At 43.1% G+C, this 20,602-nt stretch overlaps 1 protein-coding gene across 3 annotated transcripts in view; it reads left to right on the top strand.

The window, feature by feature from the left end:
• Positions 1 to 20,602, top strand: part of EEFSEC (eukaryotic elongation factor, selenocysteine-tRNA specific) — a 297,801-nt gene that overhangs the window by 93,221 nt on the left and 183,978 nt on the right. For all 3 annotated transcript variants that reach the window (XM_074340482.2, XM_074340481.2, XM_088797868.1), the window contains exon 2: positions 17,805 to 18,012. In XM_074340482.2, the coding sequence (XP_074196583.2) occupies positions 17,805 to 18,012 (208 nt within the window). The remainder of the gene's footprint in view (positions 1 to 17,804; positions 18,013 to 20,602) is intronic.

The raw sequence follows: 20,602 nt of genomic DNA, 5'->3' as shown, positions 1-20,602 counted from the left end.
TCTATACTGTTTTGCATAGTGGTTATACCAGTTTACAGTCCCTCCAGCAGTGTATGAGGGTTCCTTTACCTCCATATCCTCTCTACACTTATTTCTTGTCTTATTGATGATAGCCATTCTGACAGATATGAGGTGGTATCTCATTGTGGTTTTGATTTGCATTTCCTTAATAGCTAGTGAAGTTGAGCATTTTTTCATATATCTGTTGGCTGTTTATATGTTTTCTTGGGAGAAGTGTCCAGAACCTCTGCCCATTTTTTAATTGGATTGTTTGTTTTTTGTTATTGTTGTTGAGTTGTATAAGTTTTTTATTTTTTGGATATTAACCCGTTATTGGAGTTATTGTTTACAAATATTTTCTCCCATTCATTTGGTTGCCTTTTTGCTTTGTTGATGGTTTATTTTGCTGTACAGAAGTTTTTAGTTTGATATGGTACCATTCATTTATTTTTATTTATTTATTTTTTATTTTTTTTAAGGGGAACAGGACTTTTATTGGGGAACAGTGTGTACTTCCGGGACTTTTTTTTTCCCAAGTCAAGTTGTTGTCCTTTCAATCTTAGTTGTGGAGGGTGCCGTTCAGCTTCAAGTTGTTGTCCTTTCAGTCTTAGTTGTGGAGAGCGCAGCTCAGCTCCAGATCCAGTCGCCATTTCTAGTTGCAGGGGGCACAGCCCACCATCCCTTGCGGGAGTCGAACCAGCACCCTGTGGTTGAGAGGACGCACTCCAACCAACTGAGCCATCTGGGAGCTCAGCGGCAGCTCAGCTCAAAGTGCCATGTTCAATCTTAGTTGCAGGGGGCGGCGCTGCCCACCATCCCTTGCGGGACTCGAGGAATCGAACTGGCAACTTTGTGGTAAAGAGCCCACTGGCCCATGTGGGAATCAAACCGGCAGCCTTCAGAGTTAGGAGCATGGAGCTCTAACCGCCTGAGCCACCGGGCCGGCCCCTAGCATTTATTTTTGCTTTTGCTTCCCTTGCCTTTGGGATCAAGATCATAGAATCCCCTCTGAAACCAAGGTGCATAAGTTTAGTGCATTTTGTTTTCTTCTATGTATTTAAGTGTTTCAGGTCTTATATCTAGGTCTTTGATCCATTTTGAGTTAATTTTTGTGTGTGGTGTCAAATAGTAGTGTAGTTTCATTCTTTTGCATGTGGCTTTCCAATTTTCCTCCTGGGTTTCCTTAGGTGGTGATAAATGCCCCTTTTGCTCCTTCCTGAAGGACAATACCTCTAGTTTTGGATGTGTCCTAGAGGACACTGGCAGTTTGCTTTTGCACCTTGTCTGGTCTCCTCCTCCTTCCCATCGACAATGCTGTAGAGTTCCCGTGAGACTCAGGAGGCAGCTGGCAATAGAAAAAGCAGAAATTTTGAAGTCAGACACCCCTGGGTTCTAGCCCTGCCTCTGCTGTTTACTATTGTATGACCAGGCCTCAGATTTCTCTTCATTAAAATGGAAGAGTCTCCTCCACAGGGAGTTGTGGTGATGGTCCGAGTTAACACACATCAAATAGAAGTCAGAAGCTCATATGCAATCAAGAGCCAGGCTGGTAGTATAAATGCCAGGATATCAGGTAATAGGGAGTTGTGGGGACCAGGGTAAAATTGGGAATATATCGCTGTTCTCAAGGCAGTTGCTCCTCAGCCATGTCTGGTGCAGGCCCAGTACTGTCACATCTGCTCAGTCAGAAAGATTTTTATGTGCCCTCTCAAATTGTAAGTGTTGGCAGTATGTTCATATTCTCAGAGGCACCGTGCTGGCTAAACAACACCCTTTTCCAAGCCTGCACATCTTTAATTGTCAGTTTGCAACCAATGATGTGAAGTCCCAAGCCCAGGGCTTGGCATCAGGCCAGCTCTCAATCCCTGGTGGCTGTTGCTCTGAGAGTGGCTGCATCTTTTGGGTTTATTTTTGGTAAAGCAGCATGCTGGTTCCACTGGTTGCTAGGTCAGCTCCACTCCCGATTATTACTGCAATATTTGGAATGCCTGGAATATGTTCTTCTGGTCCGTTTGGTAGTGTGGCATTTCATTTACCTAGAAAATAGGAAGCTGGGGTTTCGTTGTTAATGTGTCCTGGGACCTTGACGACTTAGGGAAGATGTACAGTTCTGCCTGCCCAGGTTCTCCTGTTCAGGTATCTCCTGGCTTGTCTGGTGGAATACGGCAGGATGTTTGTGGAGGAGCCCACCTTTCCAGGCCAGGTTAAAACAATTAGGATTTCCTGCCTGTTGGTGGACACAGTGCTCCAGGCTATTGGCTGGCACTCACCAAAGACACCTGTGAGGAGCTCATGGATACCACTGGATTTGGGGGTGGGGGGTTGTTGGTTTTTGCCCTATTGCCGCTAATATTCTTTCTCCTCTTCCTCCTGTAAAGGGTATGGGGCCTTTGTGTATAAATGAATCATAGGAAAGGAGACAGCAACTTTGGGGGCTCTTACTATGCTGGGCATTGTGATACAAATACTGATTCTGATAGTGCTCTTAGTATGTGCCAAGTGCGGTGCCAGCACTTTCCTTGTTTCCTTGGCATCAGCATTCTATAGAGGAGGAATCCAGGCTCCAAAAGGTGAACAGATACACTTGTCTGAGGCTGCACAGCTGGCAGGAGTGGAGCTGTGTCTTGACTGGGAGCCTGGCCTGTCCTGCTTCCCTGCCTCCCCATGTGCCTGCTAGGGCACTGGAGGTAGGCTTCCTGAGCTGCTGCCATTCCCCTCTCCATGGGGTCCTTTGCTCACATGCCCCAGAGTAAAATCTACCATCCCTCTGGGCTGTCTCCTATCTTTGTGTCTGAGATTCCAACAGGGTCAATAGAAATCTAAATGGAGTTATTGTCCCTGTTTTACAGATGAGGAACTGGAGCTCAGAAAGGGTAAATAGTGTTATGAAACTGTCTTCCCTCTGAAGCTGTTTATGAAAATGACTGTCTGATAAGAATGAGCGTCGAGCCTCTTCCAGAGCCTCTTCCAGTGACCGGTGCCTACTATGGCCTCCTGGTCCCCCACTAGAGGGTCTGGGCCTGACTAGGGCATCCAGCCTGTTGAGCTCATAGCACATCCTGCAGGGGATGAAGTGACCCTGGCAGTTGTGTAGCAGCATAGGACAGCGTGAATGTTTGACGTCAGGTGTGTGTGTGGGGGGGGGTCGGGTGAGGAGAAGGGCTAGCGGGCAGTGTGTGCAAGTCAGACACATTGCCTTGCCAGGTGGGCCGGGGCCTGACCACTCCCCTGTTCTTCCTCCTCCCCCAACCCCCACTCTGTCAGTTGCCTCAATTCTTTGTCCACGTGTGTTTTTCTGGGGCTGCCTGGACTAGTGGGAGTAGCTGGGCCCTGAACACTGAGGCTGAGCCAGAGCTGAGAGCTTGGCTGAACACCAACAGCCATCAGTGCAGCTCCTATTTACTGAGGGCCCGTGGTTTGTGATTCCCTCCCAAACCTTTTGCAGTGCTTACCTTTGTTTATACTCTGATTTACAGATGAGGAAATTCAGCCCCTGGTAGCGCTGTGATTTGGACGCCTGGCTGGGAACCCCCAAGCCCTGGTCTCACCTCCTCCTACTTGGGCCTTAGCTCCCGCCTGCAAAATGACCCTGTTTGCTAAGCCCCTTCTGTTTTCAGATCCCTTGATTCTGTGCTGAGGAAGGCGGGATGGACATGTCTGGTGCACAGACCGTCTCCTGAACCAGTAGGAATTTGAGAGGGAAACTCCAGGGTCACCCTACTTTGGGAGACGTATCAGAGGGAGGAAAACTAAAATGCCCAAAACCAATACACACCTGATTGGATTCTCCTTAAGGAGACAGAATGGTCCCAGTGTGATGGAAATCTTGACACCTCATGGCAGACAGTCAGAGTCAGGATAGCTGAGCCTTTTGGAGTCTGACCAGTGCTGGGTTCTCACCCTAGCTGGACGGTTTGGGGCAAGTTATTTACCCTGCCTGAGCCTTGGTCTTCTTGCCCATAAAATGGGGAGACAAGCAATACACTGAATAAGTGAATATAGATGGCAGCAATCATGACCGTACCTGGGATTACAGAGCTGTAGTCACTTCTTCCACTGGGCTCTGAGGAGCTGCACTCTGACGGTGACTGCTGATACCTGCTCTGCTGTCCTGCAGCACCCACAGGTGCAGACACACATGCCCCTGCCCACATACAGAGTGAATGTTCCACTCTGGGCACAAAATCGCTGCTCAGGGATGCAGGGTGCTGTGATAGAAAGACTTCGGTGGCCCGGGTTCACATCGCTCCCACTGAGTCCTTGCTCCTTGACCTCAATTTGGTTACTTCACCTCTCTGAGCCTGTGTTTTCTTGTCTGTGGTACCCGTATCATACAGTTGAGATGCAGTTAAAATGAGAGGAAGAAGCACAGAACACCACAGTGCACGCCACTGCAGCAGGAGTAATAGAAGGAAAAACAATCCTAGCAGCTAGCATCGTTGAGGATTTCCTGTGTCTGAGGTGCTGTTCTAACCCCTTTCCATATGTTAAATCATTTAGCCACAGCAATCCACTGACTCAGTCTGTCATTGTCCTTATACAGATGAGGAAGCTGAGGCACGTGGAGATTTGATGTGTTTAGCAAGTGGTCGTAATGATAGTGGAATATAAATTGCCACTGCAGTTTTATGTTGTTGATAACAGTGTATTTGTATCATTTATTGAATATTTAATAAGTCACCAGTTAAAAATACGTTTTTCTTTATTTTAATTTTAATATGATTTCTCCTTCTGAGAATGCGCATAGTTTTTGACTAAAAAAATCAAATTTTGATTAACTGTCTGATTTCGTGGTTTCTAAAATGTTTAAAGTTTTACGTTCTGCTTCTCCAGCTGAAACTTTTTTTCTGAACACACTTTTTTTCTTCAGTCCCAGAAGGAAAATTACATCTCACAGATAAATTATACTTTGTTAAATACTGACCTTTGTAAGTTTTTATTTTTGAAATGATTAAGATATATACTCTACAGAATTGGAAATTATAATTTTTAAAAGTACTGAGAAACTTTAACCCTGTTTTAATTATTCTGCAAACCTTTAAAGGATTCTATATCAGTACAACCAGATGAAAAGCTCTGATAGACTGAGAAGTATAGAGGGTCGTTTGTACACTGCAAGTTCTTGACTGTGTTTCCCACCCACTCGCTCACTCTGTCCCTCTGGTCTCAGAACGATTTCCTACCCTGGGTTCGTGGGAACTGGGAAGGACACTGTTTGATTCATTCTGTGGAAATACTAGGGATTTTGAAAAAGACAAGACAGGCCAGTTATGTCACTTCCTGTCGTCTGATCAAAAGTTCGATGAAGAAACGGGAGTAACTGAGAGCTGCTGCCGAGCAGCAGGCAGTTTGCCTGATGCTGACCCCAGTTTCCAGTGGTGCCCTGGTTCTCAGTGGGGCCAGTCAAGTCACAGTGACCTCTGGTCTCCTTAGAAGTCCCTAATATTGGCTGCACTATAGCAGTCTGCTCAAGAGCCTGGCCTTTTGGAGCAGAGCTATGTGCTCCCTGGAACAAAGGCGGCTTGTAGATGCCAGAGTGAGGCTGCCCAGGAAAGCCCTACAGGCCTTGGAGGGTTTGGGTCCCATCTGCACTTATCTTCCTGGGTTTGTGAGTTCAGTATCATTTCCCACACCCAGGATCCCAACAGGCCTCAGACGAGAGATGAGCTAAATACCTGGAATATATCATCTTTCCCCTTCAGCCACTGGGCCAAGACAAAGCTCTCCTGGATAGTTTTATAGACTGATAGGAATTGAATCTCAGAGAAAAGGAATCGATTCCGGATAAAGAAAGTGGAGGATGTGGGGGAAGCTATCGTTTGCTTAGTCAGTCCAACCAAGATAGATTAAGCTGTGCCCAAGCTGGGTCTTGTGCTGGTTGCTGTGAATACACATTAAAACCCTAGGCCTTGGTTTGTGAGCTCTCAGTGCTGGGTAGGGTGGAGAGGAAGGGCCAGGGCAAGGGAGGTCTGGGCGGAGAGGAGCAGGAGCAAAAGCAAGGCAGGGAAAGGCTGAGAATTAGCATGGGATGTGCCTTGATTCCCAGGGTAAACTGGAGGCTGGGTGAGGATTGTGGGTGAGGAGGGTAGAGAGGACCTGGTCCCCATTAGCAAGGACAGGTTGTGTGTGGCATATGGGTAAGAACAGGCACTGGAGTTCAGATGTCTTCTCTACCCTCCACTTGCTGTAGAACCCAGGATAGTCACCTAACTTCTCTAAGCCCAATTTCCTCATCGGTAAAGTGGGTGAATAATAGTTTGGGTGAGTTAAGGGATGGCATTTAGGTTCTAGAGGGAGCCCAGATAGTTGAAATTACTCTTGAATCAAGGTCCTTAAGTCACCCATGGAGTAGAGTAGCCTTGGCTTTGTGAATGCAGCTTTGTCACCAGAGTTAGGGGCCACCGGGCCAGGAACTGGGGCCATTCTGTGGTGAAATCTTTGCAGAGACCGGCACACAGGCTAAGAATCCAGGCATTCCTCCTTGCCGTTCACCTGCAGGCTTTGTCCCATCCTGCTGCCTTGAAACCTGGACACATAGCCCTGTGACAGGTGACAGATTTGCTTGTGACTGGAGAACCTGTGGAGAGGCCTGGGTGTGTTAGGCTCAAGCGTGTGTATGTGTGTGTGTCCGTGTCCGTGTGTGTGTGTGTGTGTGTGCGCGCGCAAGGAGCACAGAGAAGGGCTCTGTGAAGTGCAGCATGATGCTTGGCACAGGTAGAACATACCAGAACTGGGAGGTAAAAAGCACACCCCCGAAGCTGCACCACAGAGGTTGGTTTCAATCAGAGGACAGTGATTCCCCGGTCTTATATTTATATTATATTATACTATATTATATTATACTATACTATACTACATTATATTATGTTATGTTATGTTATGTTATACTATACTATACTGTACTGTACTGTACTGTACTGTACTGTACTGTACTGTACTATACTATACTATATTATATTATATTACATTACATTAGACCTGGTCTTATATTGTATTAAATAAATTTTGCTCCAAAGGACGCATTAGAGCTGATTGTTTGGCTAGGTCTTATTTTTGGGGAAACACGGTAGTAGGAGAATAACACAGTCAGGTCAATGTTTTATTTGACTATATATTTACATACTTAGCATTATAATTTTTATGTATTTCTGAATGGATAGTACACACCCCTCTTTAAAATGAAAAGGTACAGAAGAATATACAGTCAAGAGTTTCCTGTGTGTCTTTTACCTTCCTCCTCTCCCAACAGACAACCAAAAGTTCTTTCTCTCTTTTTTAGATATTTTATGCATATAGCAGCACTCATATACAAAACACACACACACACACACCCCTTCCCCTGCTCTTTTAACACAAATTACATTGTTCTACCCCTTTTCTCACTTCACCCTGGAAATCACTCCATAGTAGTACAGAAAGAGCTTCTTCCTTCTTTTTAGTGGCTATATGGTATTCTATCACACAAGAATATCATTATTTATTTTTACCCTGTCCTCTATTGATGGACATTTCCATGGTTTTCAACGTTAGCTACAACAAGCATGCTATAGGGACATTTCACATATACATGGGCTTGGCTGCGTCAAAGATTATGTATGTGATAGCTATTTCCAAACTGACCTTCATAGAGGTTGTACTGATTTAACCCCTCCACATCCTCCCAACAGTATATAAATCAATTATGTATTTTAGAAAGTTCCTTTTAGGAGGCTGTTTGGAGGACAGATTTCAGAGGGACAAGTCAAGGTGAAGGGACCCATTGGGGAATAGCTTACATGGGCCTGACGTGGGCCACGGGAACTGGAGCTGGAACAGAGATGGTTTCCAGGGGTGCGTTGGTGATTTGGTAGAACTGAGAGAGACTCTTTCAGATGATGAGGTTGTATAAGCCTCAATTATTTAAAAAGGTGAGTCTGTTTTTACATAAATTGTCCTCTTCATGGTACATGATAGAACCAGTGTCCCCCTTCTGTTTGGCTATAGTAGAGACCTGTGCTCTACTGCCTGGTGACTTGACGAAAGAGGTGCCAGTGGGGCTGCTGTGAGCACCTGCCCTACCCCTCCGGGCTCCTTTGGAGCACAGCCTCACTTGTGTCCCTGGCTGATAGGGTAAGGTAGGAGAGGGGCCTGGTGAGAGCAGAGTGGAGCGGAGAGAGGAGAGTTGGGACATTCCAAGGCCTACTTAGAGTCAGAGACACATACTGTTTCTCCTAGTGGAGGCCAGAGGAGCTGCGAGGGGAGCTGTTTAAGTGACCAGGGAAGAAGAATTCAGTAATGGAGTCAGGCACCCTGGTTTGTGGTGGCCCTTGGTGCCAGTTGGCGGTATGATATAGAGCAAGTGACCCTGTGACTCTGAGTCTCACCTTCTTCATCTGAAACACTAGATTATAAAGATTAAGTGGCTGAATAGTACACATAGTATGTGTGTCAGAAAAAGAGATCACTCCTCCTTCTCACCTTCTCTCCCCTCCAGCAGCAGGTTTGGGTCATGAGAGTCACCCACAAAGTCTTCCCCCGCCTCATCATGAAAATGATTTGGTTGTGACAACTTCTCATGGGGCTAAGAGGAAATGTTTGCATATTCTTGCATCCACAAAATAATATGTTGGTTTTTTTTTAAACTATTCCAAATCCCATAAAAAAGGATACAGTCATTTCACTGGCTAACATTTGTTTTCCTAACATGACCTAATGATGGTTTCCCTCATTGACTTCTCTGTAATTTGTCCACCTGCTGTTGTTCAGCTCAGGTGTGGCTGTGTATTTAGGCCATGCTCACAATTCGGCATGTATGCATACACAAACATGCACACATGCATAAATGTGCATGCACACACGTAAATACGATGTGTGACAATTAAACTCACGAACTCATCCTAGAAAAAGTGCTACATAACTCCTTGCTGAATATCACTATGGTCAACTACAAAGTACTCCCCTTGGGAAGCTATGCACCGACGTCAGCGCCTCCTCCACCCTTCAAAGCAATTTGGGAACTTTTTTTCTGGAATAGCCATCCGAGCTGTCATCGCATTACCCTTGATGTCCTGGATGTCATCCAAATGTCTTCCTGTCAATATTTCCTTTATTTTCCGGTAAAGAAAGAAGTCATTGGGGGCCAGATCAGGTGAGTAGGGAGGGTGTTCCAATACAGTTATTTACTTACTGGCTAAAAACTCCCTCACAGAGGGAGCGTGTGAGCTGGTGCATTGTCGTGATGCAATAGCCATGAATTATTGGCGAAAAGTTCAGGTCGTTTTCATCTAATTTTTCATGCAGCCTTTTCAGCACTTCCAAATAGTAAACTTGGTTAACTGTCCAGTTGGTACAAATTTGTAACGAATAATCCCTCTGATCACAAAAGGTTAGCAACATCATTTTGACTCTTGCTTTGAACTGACAGAACATTTTTGGTCATGGAGAATTGGCTGACTTCCATTGTGCACTTTGCGCTTTGTTCGAGGGTCTTATTGGTACACCCATGTTTCATCACCAGTGATAACACGACCCAAAACATTGTCTTACCTCTCCCAAAGGTCTTGACAAACTTCAACCCTCCTTTGCTATTGTTCATCGGTGAGCTCCTTCAGGACAATTTTTGTACACACCTTTTTCATGCCAAGATTTTGTTTTTTCTTTTTATAAGTTTATTGGGGTGACAATTATTAGTAAAGTTACATAGATTTCAGGTGTACAATTCTGTATTACATCATCTATAAATCCCGTTGTGTGTTCACCACCCAGAGTCAGTTCTCCTTCCATCACCATATATTTGATCCCCCTTACCCTCATCTGCCATCCCCCTCCCTCTTACCCTCTGGTAACCACTAAACTATTGTCTGTGTCCATGAGTTTTTGTTTCTCATTTGATTGTCTTCTTCTTTTGTTGTTTTTGGTTTATATACCACATATCAGTGAAATCATATGGTTCTCTGCTTTTTCTGTCTGACTTATTTCACTTAGCATTATATTTTCAAGATCCATCTACGTTGTCACAAATAGTCCTATTTCATCTTTCCTTATCACTGAATAGTGTTCCATTGTGTATATATACCACGACTTCTTTATCCATTCATCTATCGAAGGACATTTTGGTCGTTTCCATGTCTTGGCCACCGTAAATAATGCTGCAATGAACATTGGAGCATACGTGTTTTATGGATAAATGTTTTCACATTTTTGGGTAGATACCCAGGAGAGGGATTTCTGGGTAATACGGTAATTCTATTTTTTATTTTTTGAGGAACCTCCACACTGCCTTCCATAATGGCTGCACCAGTCTGCATTCCCACCAACAGTGTATGAGGGTTCCTTTTTCTCCACAGTCTCTCCAACACTTGTTACTATTTGTCTTGACGATAGCCATTCTGACTGGGGTGAGGTGATATCTCATTGTGGTTTTTATTTGCATTGCTCTGACGATTAGTGATGTTGAGCATTTTTTCATATGTCTATTTGCCATTCGTATGTCCTCTTTGGACAGATGTCTCTTCAGGTCCTCTACCCATTTTACAATTGGTTTGTTTGTTTTTTCGTCGTTGAGTTGCATGAGTTCCTTGTATATTTTGGATATTAGCCCCTTATCGGAGACACTGCTGTTTGCAAAACTCTTCTCCCATTCAGTTGGTTGCCTCTTTATTTTGTCGATGGTTTCTTTTGCTGTGCAGAAGCTTCTAAGGGTGATATAGTCCCATTCATTTATTTTAGCTTTTTTACTTTCCTTGCCTTTGGAGTCAAATTCATAAAACGCTCTTTGAACCCAAGGTCCATACATTTAGCACCTATGTTTACTTCTATGCAGTTTATTGTTTCAGGTCTTATGCTTAAGTCTTTGATCCATTTTGTATTAATTTTGGTATATGGTGACAGATAGCAGTCCAGTTTCATTCTTTTGCACGTGGCTTTCCAATTCCCACAGCACCATTTATGGAAGAGGCTATCTTTCCTCCATTGTATGTTTTTTGCTTCTTTCTCAAAAATTATCCGTCCATGTATATGTGGTTTTATTTCTGAGTTCTCAATTCAATTCCATTGGTCTATGTGTCTGTTTTTATGCCGATACCATGCTGTTTTGATTATTGTTGCCCTGTAGTACAAGCGAAAGTCAGGGAGTGTGATTCCTCCAGCATTGTTCTTTTTTCTTAAGATTGCTTTGGCTATTCGGGGTCTTTTGTGGTTCCAAACAAACCTGATGATTTTTCGTTCTATATCTTTAAAAAATGCCTTTGGGATTTTGATGGGAATTGCGTTAAATCTGTATATTCCTTTGGGTAATATGACCATTTTAACTATATTGATTCTCCTAATCCATGAGCATAGAATGTCTTCCCATTTCTTTCTGTCTTCTTCAGTTTCTTTTAAAAATGTCTTGTAGTATTCAGCATATAGGTCTTTCACATCCTTGGTTAAGTTTATTCCTAGGTATTTTATTCTTTTTGCTGCAATTGCAAAAGGAATTGTTGTTTTTATTTCTTTCTCTGAGATTTCACTGTTAGTATATAGGAATGCAATGGACTTTCGTACGTTGATTTTGCAGCAGGCAACTTTACTGTATTCGTTGATTGTTTCTAATAGCTTTTTGGTGGCGTCTTTAGGGTTTTCTATATATAGCATTCTGTCACCTGCAAAGAGTGACAGTTTAACTTCTTCATTCCCAATTTGGATGCCTTTTATTTTTTTCTCTTGCCTGATTGCTTTGGCAAGGATTTCCAACACCATGTTGAAAAGCAGAAGTGATAGGGGACAGCCCTGTTGTGTTCCTGAACGTAGAGCAAAGGGCTTCAGTTTTTCACCATTAATTATGAGATTAGCTGAGGGTTTGTCATATATGGCCTTTATTTTGTAAAGGTGTTTTCCTTCTTTGCCTTTTTCTTAAGTGTTTTAATCATAAATGGATGTTGTATCTTGTCAAATGCTTTTTCTGCATCAATTGATATAATCATATGATTTTTGTCCTTTATTTTGTTTATGTGATGTATCACATTGATGGATTTACGTATGTTGAACCATCCTTGTGCCCTTGGGATGAACACCACTGGTCGTGATGAATAATCTTTTTAATGCATTGTTGCATTCGATTTGCTAGAATATTGTTTAGGATTTTTGCATGTGTATTCATCAGAGATAGTCCTTACCAAATTTTGGTGTCAGGGTAGCAATGTTGGCCTCATAAAATGAGTTCGGGAGTACTGTCTCTTCTTCAATTTTTTGGAAGAGTTTGTGCAGGATTGGTATTAGATCCTCTTTGAAGGTTTCGTAGAATTCACTAGTGAAGCCTCTGGTCTCGGACATTTGCTTTTGGGAAGGTTTTGTATGACTGATTCAGTTTCGTTACTGGTGATCTGTCTGTTTAGATTTTCCAGTTCTTCATGGTTCAGCCTAGGAAGGCTATATGTTTCTAAGAACTTGTCTATTTCTTCTAGGTTATTGAATTTGGTGGCATATAGTCCTTCATAGTATTCTTGGATGATCCTTTGTATTTCTGTGGCATCTGTGATAACTTCCCCGTTTTCATTTCTGACTTTGTTTATTAGTGTCTTTGCTCTTTTGATCTTAGGGAGCCTAACCAAGGGTTTGTCAATTTTGTTAATCTTTTCAAAGATCCAGCTTTTTGTCACATTAGTTTTTTTCTATTGTCTTTTTGTTCTCTATTTCATTTAGTTATGCTCTGATTTTTATCATTTCCTTTCTTCTGCTGACGTTAGGTTTCATTTGTTCTTCTTTTTCTAGTTCTTTAAGGTGTAACATGAGGTTATTTATTTGGGAGTTTTCTTGTTTCATGAGATAGGCCTGTAGTGAGATAAATTTCCCTCTTCAAACTGCTTTTGCTGCATCCCAAAAATTTTGGTAGGAAGTATTTTCATTGTCATTTGTTTCTATGTATCTTTTGATCTCTCCTCTCATTTCCCTGACCGGTCATTCTTTAAAAGTATGTTGTTTAATCTCCATGTATTTGTGGTTTTTCCTGCTTTCTTTTTGCAGTTGATGTCCATTTCAAAGCCTTGTGATCAGAGAATATACTTGGTATGATTTCAGTCTTCTTAAATTTGCTGAGGTCAGTTTTATGTCACAATATAATGTCTATCTTTGAGAATGTTCCATGTACAGTATTAAAAAATGTATAGTCTGATGTTCTAGGATGAAGTGCTCTATAAATGTCAATTATGTCCATTTCATCTAATGTGTCATTTAGGGCTGCTATTTTGTTATTTATTTTCTGTTTGGATGATCTATCCATAGCTGTCAATGATGTACTTAAGTCCCCTAGTATAATTGTGTTTTGGTCAATTTCTCCCTTTAGTTCTGTTAGTAGTTGCTTGGTATATTTCGATGCTCCCTGATTGTGGGCATAAATATTGATGACTGTTACGTCTTCTTGTTGTATAGTCCCCTTTACCATTATGAAATGTCCATCTTTGTCTCTTGTTACCTTTTTCACCCTGAAGTCTGTTTCATCTGATATCATTATGGCTACACCTGATTTTCTCTGTGTAACATTTGCTTGGAGTGTCAATTTCCACCCTTTCACTTTGAGTCCATGCTTGTCCTTGTGGCTGAGATGTGTCTCTTGGAGACAGCATATGGTTGGTTTTAGTTTTTTTAGTTTTTTGATCCAATCTGCTACTCTGTGCCTTTTTATTGGTGAGTTCAGTCCATTTACAATTAGGGTGATTATTGATATGTGAGGATTTCCTGTCATTCTATCTTTAGTTTTCTGGTAAGACTGTGTCTCCATTGTTTCTTTGCCTTTTTGTTGTTGTCTATTATTTCTGTGTGGTGGTATTCTATGATGCTTCCCTTTGTTTCTTCTTTTATTACAGGATGTATTTCAGTTCTGGATTTTTCTTTTTTGAGTGGTTACCCTTAAGTTTATGTAAAAGAAAGTTTGATATTTTGAGTATTCCATTTTCTTCAGCACGCTTACTTTCTCCATTCACATATCCGGTTCAGGCCTTTACCCTCCCCCTTTTTATGTTTTGGTTGCCACAAATTTTCCCTGTTGATGGTGGTCGAATAGCCTCCTGTAGTATTTCTTGTAGTGCAGGTCGTGTATTAGAAAATTCCCTCAGCTGCTGTATGTCTGGAACGGTCTTTATTCCTCCTTCATATTTAAAGGATATCTTTGCTGGATATATTATTCTTGGCTTATAATTTCTCTTTCAATAGTTTGAATATTTGGTTCAAGTCCCTTCTGGCTTGTAGAGTTTCTGCTGAGAAATCTGATGATAATCTAATGGGCTTTCCTTTGTAGGTTACCATCTTCTTTTCCCTGGCTGCCTTGAGGATTCTTTCTTTGTTGTTGATTTTTGAGAGCTTCAGTACAGTGTGCCTTGGAGAAGGCCTGTTGGGATTGAGGTAATTAGGTGTTCTGTTTGCTTCTTGGATTCGAGGATCCAGTTCTTTCCACAAGTTTGGGAAGTTCTCATCAACTATTTGTTTGAATATATACTCTGTTCCCTTCTCCCTTTCTTCTTCTTCTGGTATGCCCATTATTCTTATATTGCTCTTTCTGATGGAGTCAGAAAGTTCTTTCATTTCTTTTAAATCTCAAGTCTCTTTCTCCTTCCATCCCTGTCATTTCCTGGTTTCTATCTTCGATGTCACTGATTCTTTCCTCCATCTGGTCAACTCTACTACCTAAGCTGGCTATTTCATTCTTAATTTCTTCTACTGAGTTCTTAATCTCCAGAAATTCTATTTGGTTCTTTTTTAAAATTTCAATCTCTCTCGTAAAATGTTCATGTTGTTCTTTGATTGTGTTCCTGAGTTCATTAAACTGCCTTTCTGTGTTTTCTTGCATCTCATTGAGTTTTTTCAGAACTGCAATCTTGAATTTTCTGTCATTTTAGTCACATATTTCCAAATCTTTAAGTGCCTTTTCTGGAGACTTTTCACTTTCTTTCTGAGCTTTCTTGTTGCCTTGGTTATTCATGGCAATTACTGATTTATTATTTCTCTTCCTAGACATCTACAGGAGTGGGTTGTGCAAGAGGTTGATAGGAAGAGGTCTTTCTTTTGTTTTCCAGTACGTGTTAGTAGAATGTTCTATTTTCTGTCCAACTGCAGCTTTTTTTCTCTCTCACATTATAGTGCTATTTTTTCTCTGCACTATTCCAGCTTCTCACACAATGGGGGGATTCCCTGGAAGGCGGGCTTCTCCTCTGTTAATAGTTTGCCTGGGTCATAGGGCGCCGCGTCCGTGTGGGGATGCGGAGAGTGTTGAAGTTCCAAAGCTCTTTCTGCACCAGATTCAGAGCCCGAATGTTTCAGCTGTTCTGTTTACTCCTGCAGGGATCCGCCCAGACAGGTGGTGACAGGGGCGGGTGAGTTGTGAGCGGTGGCCCAGAGCAATGGCGGCGACCACCACCACAGCCGGTACTCTTTCCACAACTCCCTCTCCTTTTCCGGAACTAGTTGGACTGCAAATCTATGTCTGTGAACCCCGGTTTTCATAACTGCAAATATTCTGTTCTTTTGATCTGACACTGTCACTTTTCTGCTTCAAGCACTGGACAGATGGGTGCGGGGTGAGCTCTGGGAGGGGAGGGAGGGGGCGGCTAGTCTCAGTGCCTAAGGATTCTGTTTTCTGCGGCAGTGAGGGCTTAAACCACCGTTTTCAGCCTTCTTCCCTCAGTCTTTTCTCCGAGGTCTCTGCCGTGAGTGTTTGGTTCAGCCGTGTTATATCCCCTCAGCCCTGTGGGCCATCAGCGGAACCCTAGCAGTCCGAGTTCTTTCCGCTCTCCCGCAGCTGCGGTAGTTCCGGGATTCAGCAAGCCTGGAGCACTGAGCTAGGTCTGCGTCTTGATCCCGCACGGCTCTATCTCCACACTTCTCCCTTCCCACCTCCCCTTCTCGCGCAATTTGTCCACCTTTAGGTGAATTTAGTAGTGAGACTCTTCGTCTTGCCTGTCTTCTGTGCAGGGAGTCCTTTGTAGAGTTGTAGTTTTTCATTTATTGTAAATTCCATGGGAGATTTCCAAAGGCTCACCTCACGCCGCCATTTTGATGTCAACAACCCAAGATTTTCGGTTAAGATTTTCCTAACTGTTTCTCTATTGATGATAACTTGGTCTGCTATGCTTCTTAGTCAGCCAAGGATTTTGATGCAGTATTTGATGATTTTTTGCAATGTTTTCTTCAGTTCTGCTAGTTACTGGCCAACCTGACTTGTCTTCATCAGTGACGCTTTTTCTCCCCTCAGAAAATGTTTAATCCATTTGTACACTGTTGTTTTCTCTATGGCAGTATCCCCGTAAACTTGGACTAACATGTCCCTGATTTCACTCCACTCTTGCTAAGTTTAACGAGAAATTTAATGCTTGTTCGTTGCTCTAATTCAAGCTCAGACATTTCATGATGGCACACAAAAACACACAACAACAATAGTGAATGCCACTCAGCAATGCTGAAACTACCACACGTCGACATGAACACAGCTGTGATACACTGATGTACCAAGGTTATGAAACCTTACCACGCTGTTTGTACAGTGCTGCCAGTGTAAGTGCATGGTGGCTAGTTTGCAAAGTAAATTGTCAAACCTCATACATGCCCACATAAATGTTGCTCTGTTGATATAGCTGAAACTTGCATGCTCCTAGTCCCCAACAAAGAATAAGAAGCCCCCCAGAAAGGACAGAAGTGAGCAGATACAGTCCAGCCAAGCATGAGAAAAATCATAATGATATCACAGGTACTGTGAGTAGAAGACCCAGGAGCCATCGAGGAGGTGCCCCCTCTTGACCCCAACTCTTCCTTTACTGTTTCAGTCCTTCTCTCTGTCTTGGCAAATCTCTAGGGAGTTCCCACATCTAACACTGATCTTTTTTCTGCTAGTTTTTCCTATGTAGGATGGAATGAAATGATAGGATTGGTGCAATAGAAAGACTTCGGTTCTGTAGTCACCCAGCCCTGCTACCAGCTAGCTATGTGGCCTAGGTGAGCTCTCTTGTAAATCTCAGTTTCCTCATCTCTAAATGGCTAACATGCCTGCCCCTCATGGTCGTTCTGAGGATTGAATGAAATCATGTAGGTCAAATCACATGCCTGCAGCCTGGTGCTAGGAAATGTGTGATAATCATTCATTTCCCACTCCGTCCGCTTTTTCCCCCCTGCTTTCTTCCACCTCTCCCTCCCCTTTCCCCCACTCCCCGCCACTCCATTTGAAGCTGTTGTTTCTCAGTCTAGTTGTGTAGGACACAACTCCCTGGCCCTTGCTGGTATTATGAGCTCCCCCTGGCTGAGGCAGTCGGTTGCCAGTTGTCGGTCAGCTGCTCACAGCAGCCCACGGCAGGTTTCTCTGGCTACTGGCCGCTCATGATGGCTGCCGGCCACTCATGCTGGCTGCCGGCCACTCACGTTGGCCACCGGCCACTCATGGCAGCATATGGTAGTCCATGGCAGGACACCGCAGCCCACGGCAGCACACAGCAGCTCACGCTGGCTGCCGGCCACTTACGCTGGCTGCTGGCCACTCACGCTCGCCACTGACTACTCATGGCGGAACACAGTAGCCCACGGCAGCTCACGCCAACCTATGGCTGCTTGCGGCAGCCCAGCTCCAAGGAGAGGTGTTGTTCACAATCTTAGCTGTTGAGGGTGCAGCTCACTGGCCCATGTGGGAATCCAACTGGGGACCTCAGCATTAGGAGCATGGCTCTCCAACCACCTGAGCCACCTGACTGGCCCACTATCCACTTTCAATACTTTTAATTTGACCGATTTTACTTGACCTCAGGCATTGGGCAGCTTTTTTAGCTCATCTACCCCCTTTCCCTTTCTAACCTTATCTTCTCTTCTCCCAGGGGCCCAGATCATTGATCTGATGATGCTGGTCATCGATGTGACCAAGGGGATGCAAACCCAGTCAGCGGAGTGCCTTGTGATCGGGCAGATTGCCTGCCAGAAGCTGGTTGTAGTGCTGAACAAGATAGACCTCTTGGCTGAAGGGAAGAGACAGGCAGCCATTGATAAAATGACCAAGAAAATGCAGAAGACCCTAGAGAACACCAAGTAGGTTTGCCAATGAGAGGGTACACAAGCAGGCTTCGGGGTATACACGGATTGATTGGACAGGTAGTTGCTAGCCTCGGGTCCTAGTAAAAAAGATCTCACCTGGCCATTGCTTGCTTACATGATGGGTAAAAAGTCTAAGGTGCTTTTGCAAGAGGCCAAAACATACAGAGACATAAACAAGCAAGGAGTTGATTTTTCAGGTAATTTCCTAACATGAGCAGTGGGTGGGTAGTTCTGCTCTTCACAGTGTTCAGAAACCCAGGTTGCCTCCATCTTGCTGGCCCTCCACTGTAGGATGTGTCCTTGCCTGTGCGGTCAAAGCAGGCACAGGCCTTGCTGTTCACATTTATAGGAAGGTCCAGTATGTAGGTCCTGGACCTGGAAGGGGCGTACCCTTCCCACTGAGATTCCGTTGGTGATGACTCTGTCCTACCTGCTCATTTAGCCAGGGAATATGTCCCCTCACTGTCTGTTTAGCTGCAACTGGGTCATCAAAAGGAGATATGAGTTCTGGTGAATGATGATGTTTCTGTCACAGAGGCTTATAAAATTGGATGGACAGACAGATCGACCAATGGATGTTGTTGAGGGGAGACTGTGAAAGGCTGTAACACAAAAAGACTTTTGCAGTATTTCAATGCTGAGGATTTTACAATTTCATCTTGTGGAAAGTGGGGAATTGTTAAAGAATTTTGTGCAAGAGAGTGACTGAAAGAGGTTTCCGTCCCATTCAGAGATGGCTGGCTCAGGTGGAAGGATGGCGTGGCCAGGAGGGTCTGGATACAGACAGGGAGAAGTGGTGGTGGTGGTTTTTCTAGGGAGAAAAGTTAGCACATTCTGATAGGAGAGGTCCATGTGGACAGAAAGGTAGTAGTTGTTCTGGGTGGGTAGGGGTGGGACAGTGTGGGGTCTATGGGACAGAAGCCACCTGGTTGCTCACGTGGTCAAGGGAATGACTAATTCTGATGTGGTCGAGAAAATGAGAAAATGTCCTTGTTGAGCATGCAGTTGGCAAACCTCATTGTTTTATCAATTCCTCTCTTCATTTCTGGGCCACTGCCTTTTGGTCAATAATAAATAGTGGTCACTGGGAGACAGTGATGCTTCCTCTGTGCTATGCAGCCCAAGACAATATCCTGCTACTTCCATCTCTCCTTCTCCTGCATGTGGAGGGCAAGCAAGAAGAGAGTGTTTTTGTTTCCCTGTCTTAAAGATTGATATGCCTTCCCATCTATGATTTTTTTTTTCCAGATCCAACACCTGCAGCTCTCCCTCAGAATTCTCAAGTTGGTTAAATTAAAGCTCCAGCCTTGTGAATGGGCCAAATATATCATAAAAGATTTCCTAGCGCTGCCTTTTGTTAGCAAAATTCATCAATCTGATAAAATCGACACATTTAGATAAGTGTTGCATAAGAATTCAGACTTTGTTATTCTCAACGGAAGTGGATATGAGACTGTAAAAAGGAAGATAAAAAATTATATCTTCCTTTTTAGTGAGTTATTTGATCTCCCTGCCATTTTATTTTTTTGTCAGAAAGGGAAGAACAGATCCTTCAGACTCCTGCGTAAAAACCCAGCACAGTGTCACTATCATTTGTTGTGGACCAGGACCTTCTGGGAATGGCTTAGGGTACTTTTAAGGGTGAATTAATGTAATTTTAATTAGTTAAATTTAAGGAAAATTCTCGCTCTCATATAAATTATCATTCTATTAATTTATTGGTTGACGGTCAGATTGTGGATTTTATCACCACATCCAGAGGAAATTGTCCATCTGAAGGGCCTTTGAACCTTTTCCTCTCCTCATTCAGCACCCAGAAGGCTGGGATAGAAACTCAGATAAAGGAAAGGCTTGCTGCCCTGATGGGTTGGAGTTAGTGGGCCCCATGGGCCTGTGGCCAGACCAAAGTGGACTGCCTCTTAAGAGCACATTAGTTTTTACCTTTGTGCAACAGATAACTTAGTTAACTCATTTTAAGTGACTCTTTCCTTTTGTTATGGTTCCTTTGTTAAGTAAATCCTTTGTAAATGCTGGTCCAAATGTGAAGAAATTTTCTATGGAAAGGAATAATTTGGACTGGTGAACTATGTATGATCAAAACCTAAAAACTGTTAAAACATAGAACTTGTTTTTTTCCTATGCTAAGAGTAATTGAAAGAAAATTAGGAAAATAGAAGAAAGTGATTAAAAGAAAGAGGAGACCATCCAAAGATTCCTTTTCTCAAAATAGCAGCTACAGACATTTTGGTATACTATGTATACTTTTCATTATGAATAGTATTACGTCCCTCCCCTTCGCCACTTTTCCTCTATTTTTTAAATTATAGTAAAATATACATAATATAATATTATTTTAACTTTGTAAATGTACAATTCAGTGGCATTAAATGCTTTTACAAAGGTATGTACCCATCACCACTGTCTATATCTAAAACTTTTTCATGATTCCCAACATAAACTCTGTACCCATAAACAGTAACTCACCTTCTCTGCCCCCTCCCCTAACCCCTGGTAACCTTTATTCTGCTTTCTGTCTATATGAATTTGCCTATTCTAGGTACGTTATATAAATGGAATCATACAA

This window comes from Rhinolophus sinicus, chromosome 4 (genome assembly GCF_057876585.1).
Source record: "Rhinolophus sinicus isolate RSI-liver-muscle chromosome 4, RSI-T2T, whole genome shotgun sequence".
In the NCBI taxonomy this organism is placed as follows: Eukaryota; Metazoa; Chordata; class Mammalia; order Chiroptera; family Rhinolophidae; genus Rhinolophus; species Rhinolophus sinicus.
The sequence above is the reverse complement of the archived record's forward strand: the minus strand, read 5'-3'. Positions and strand labels throughout refer to the sequence as shown.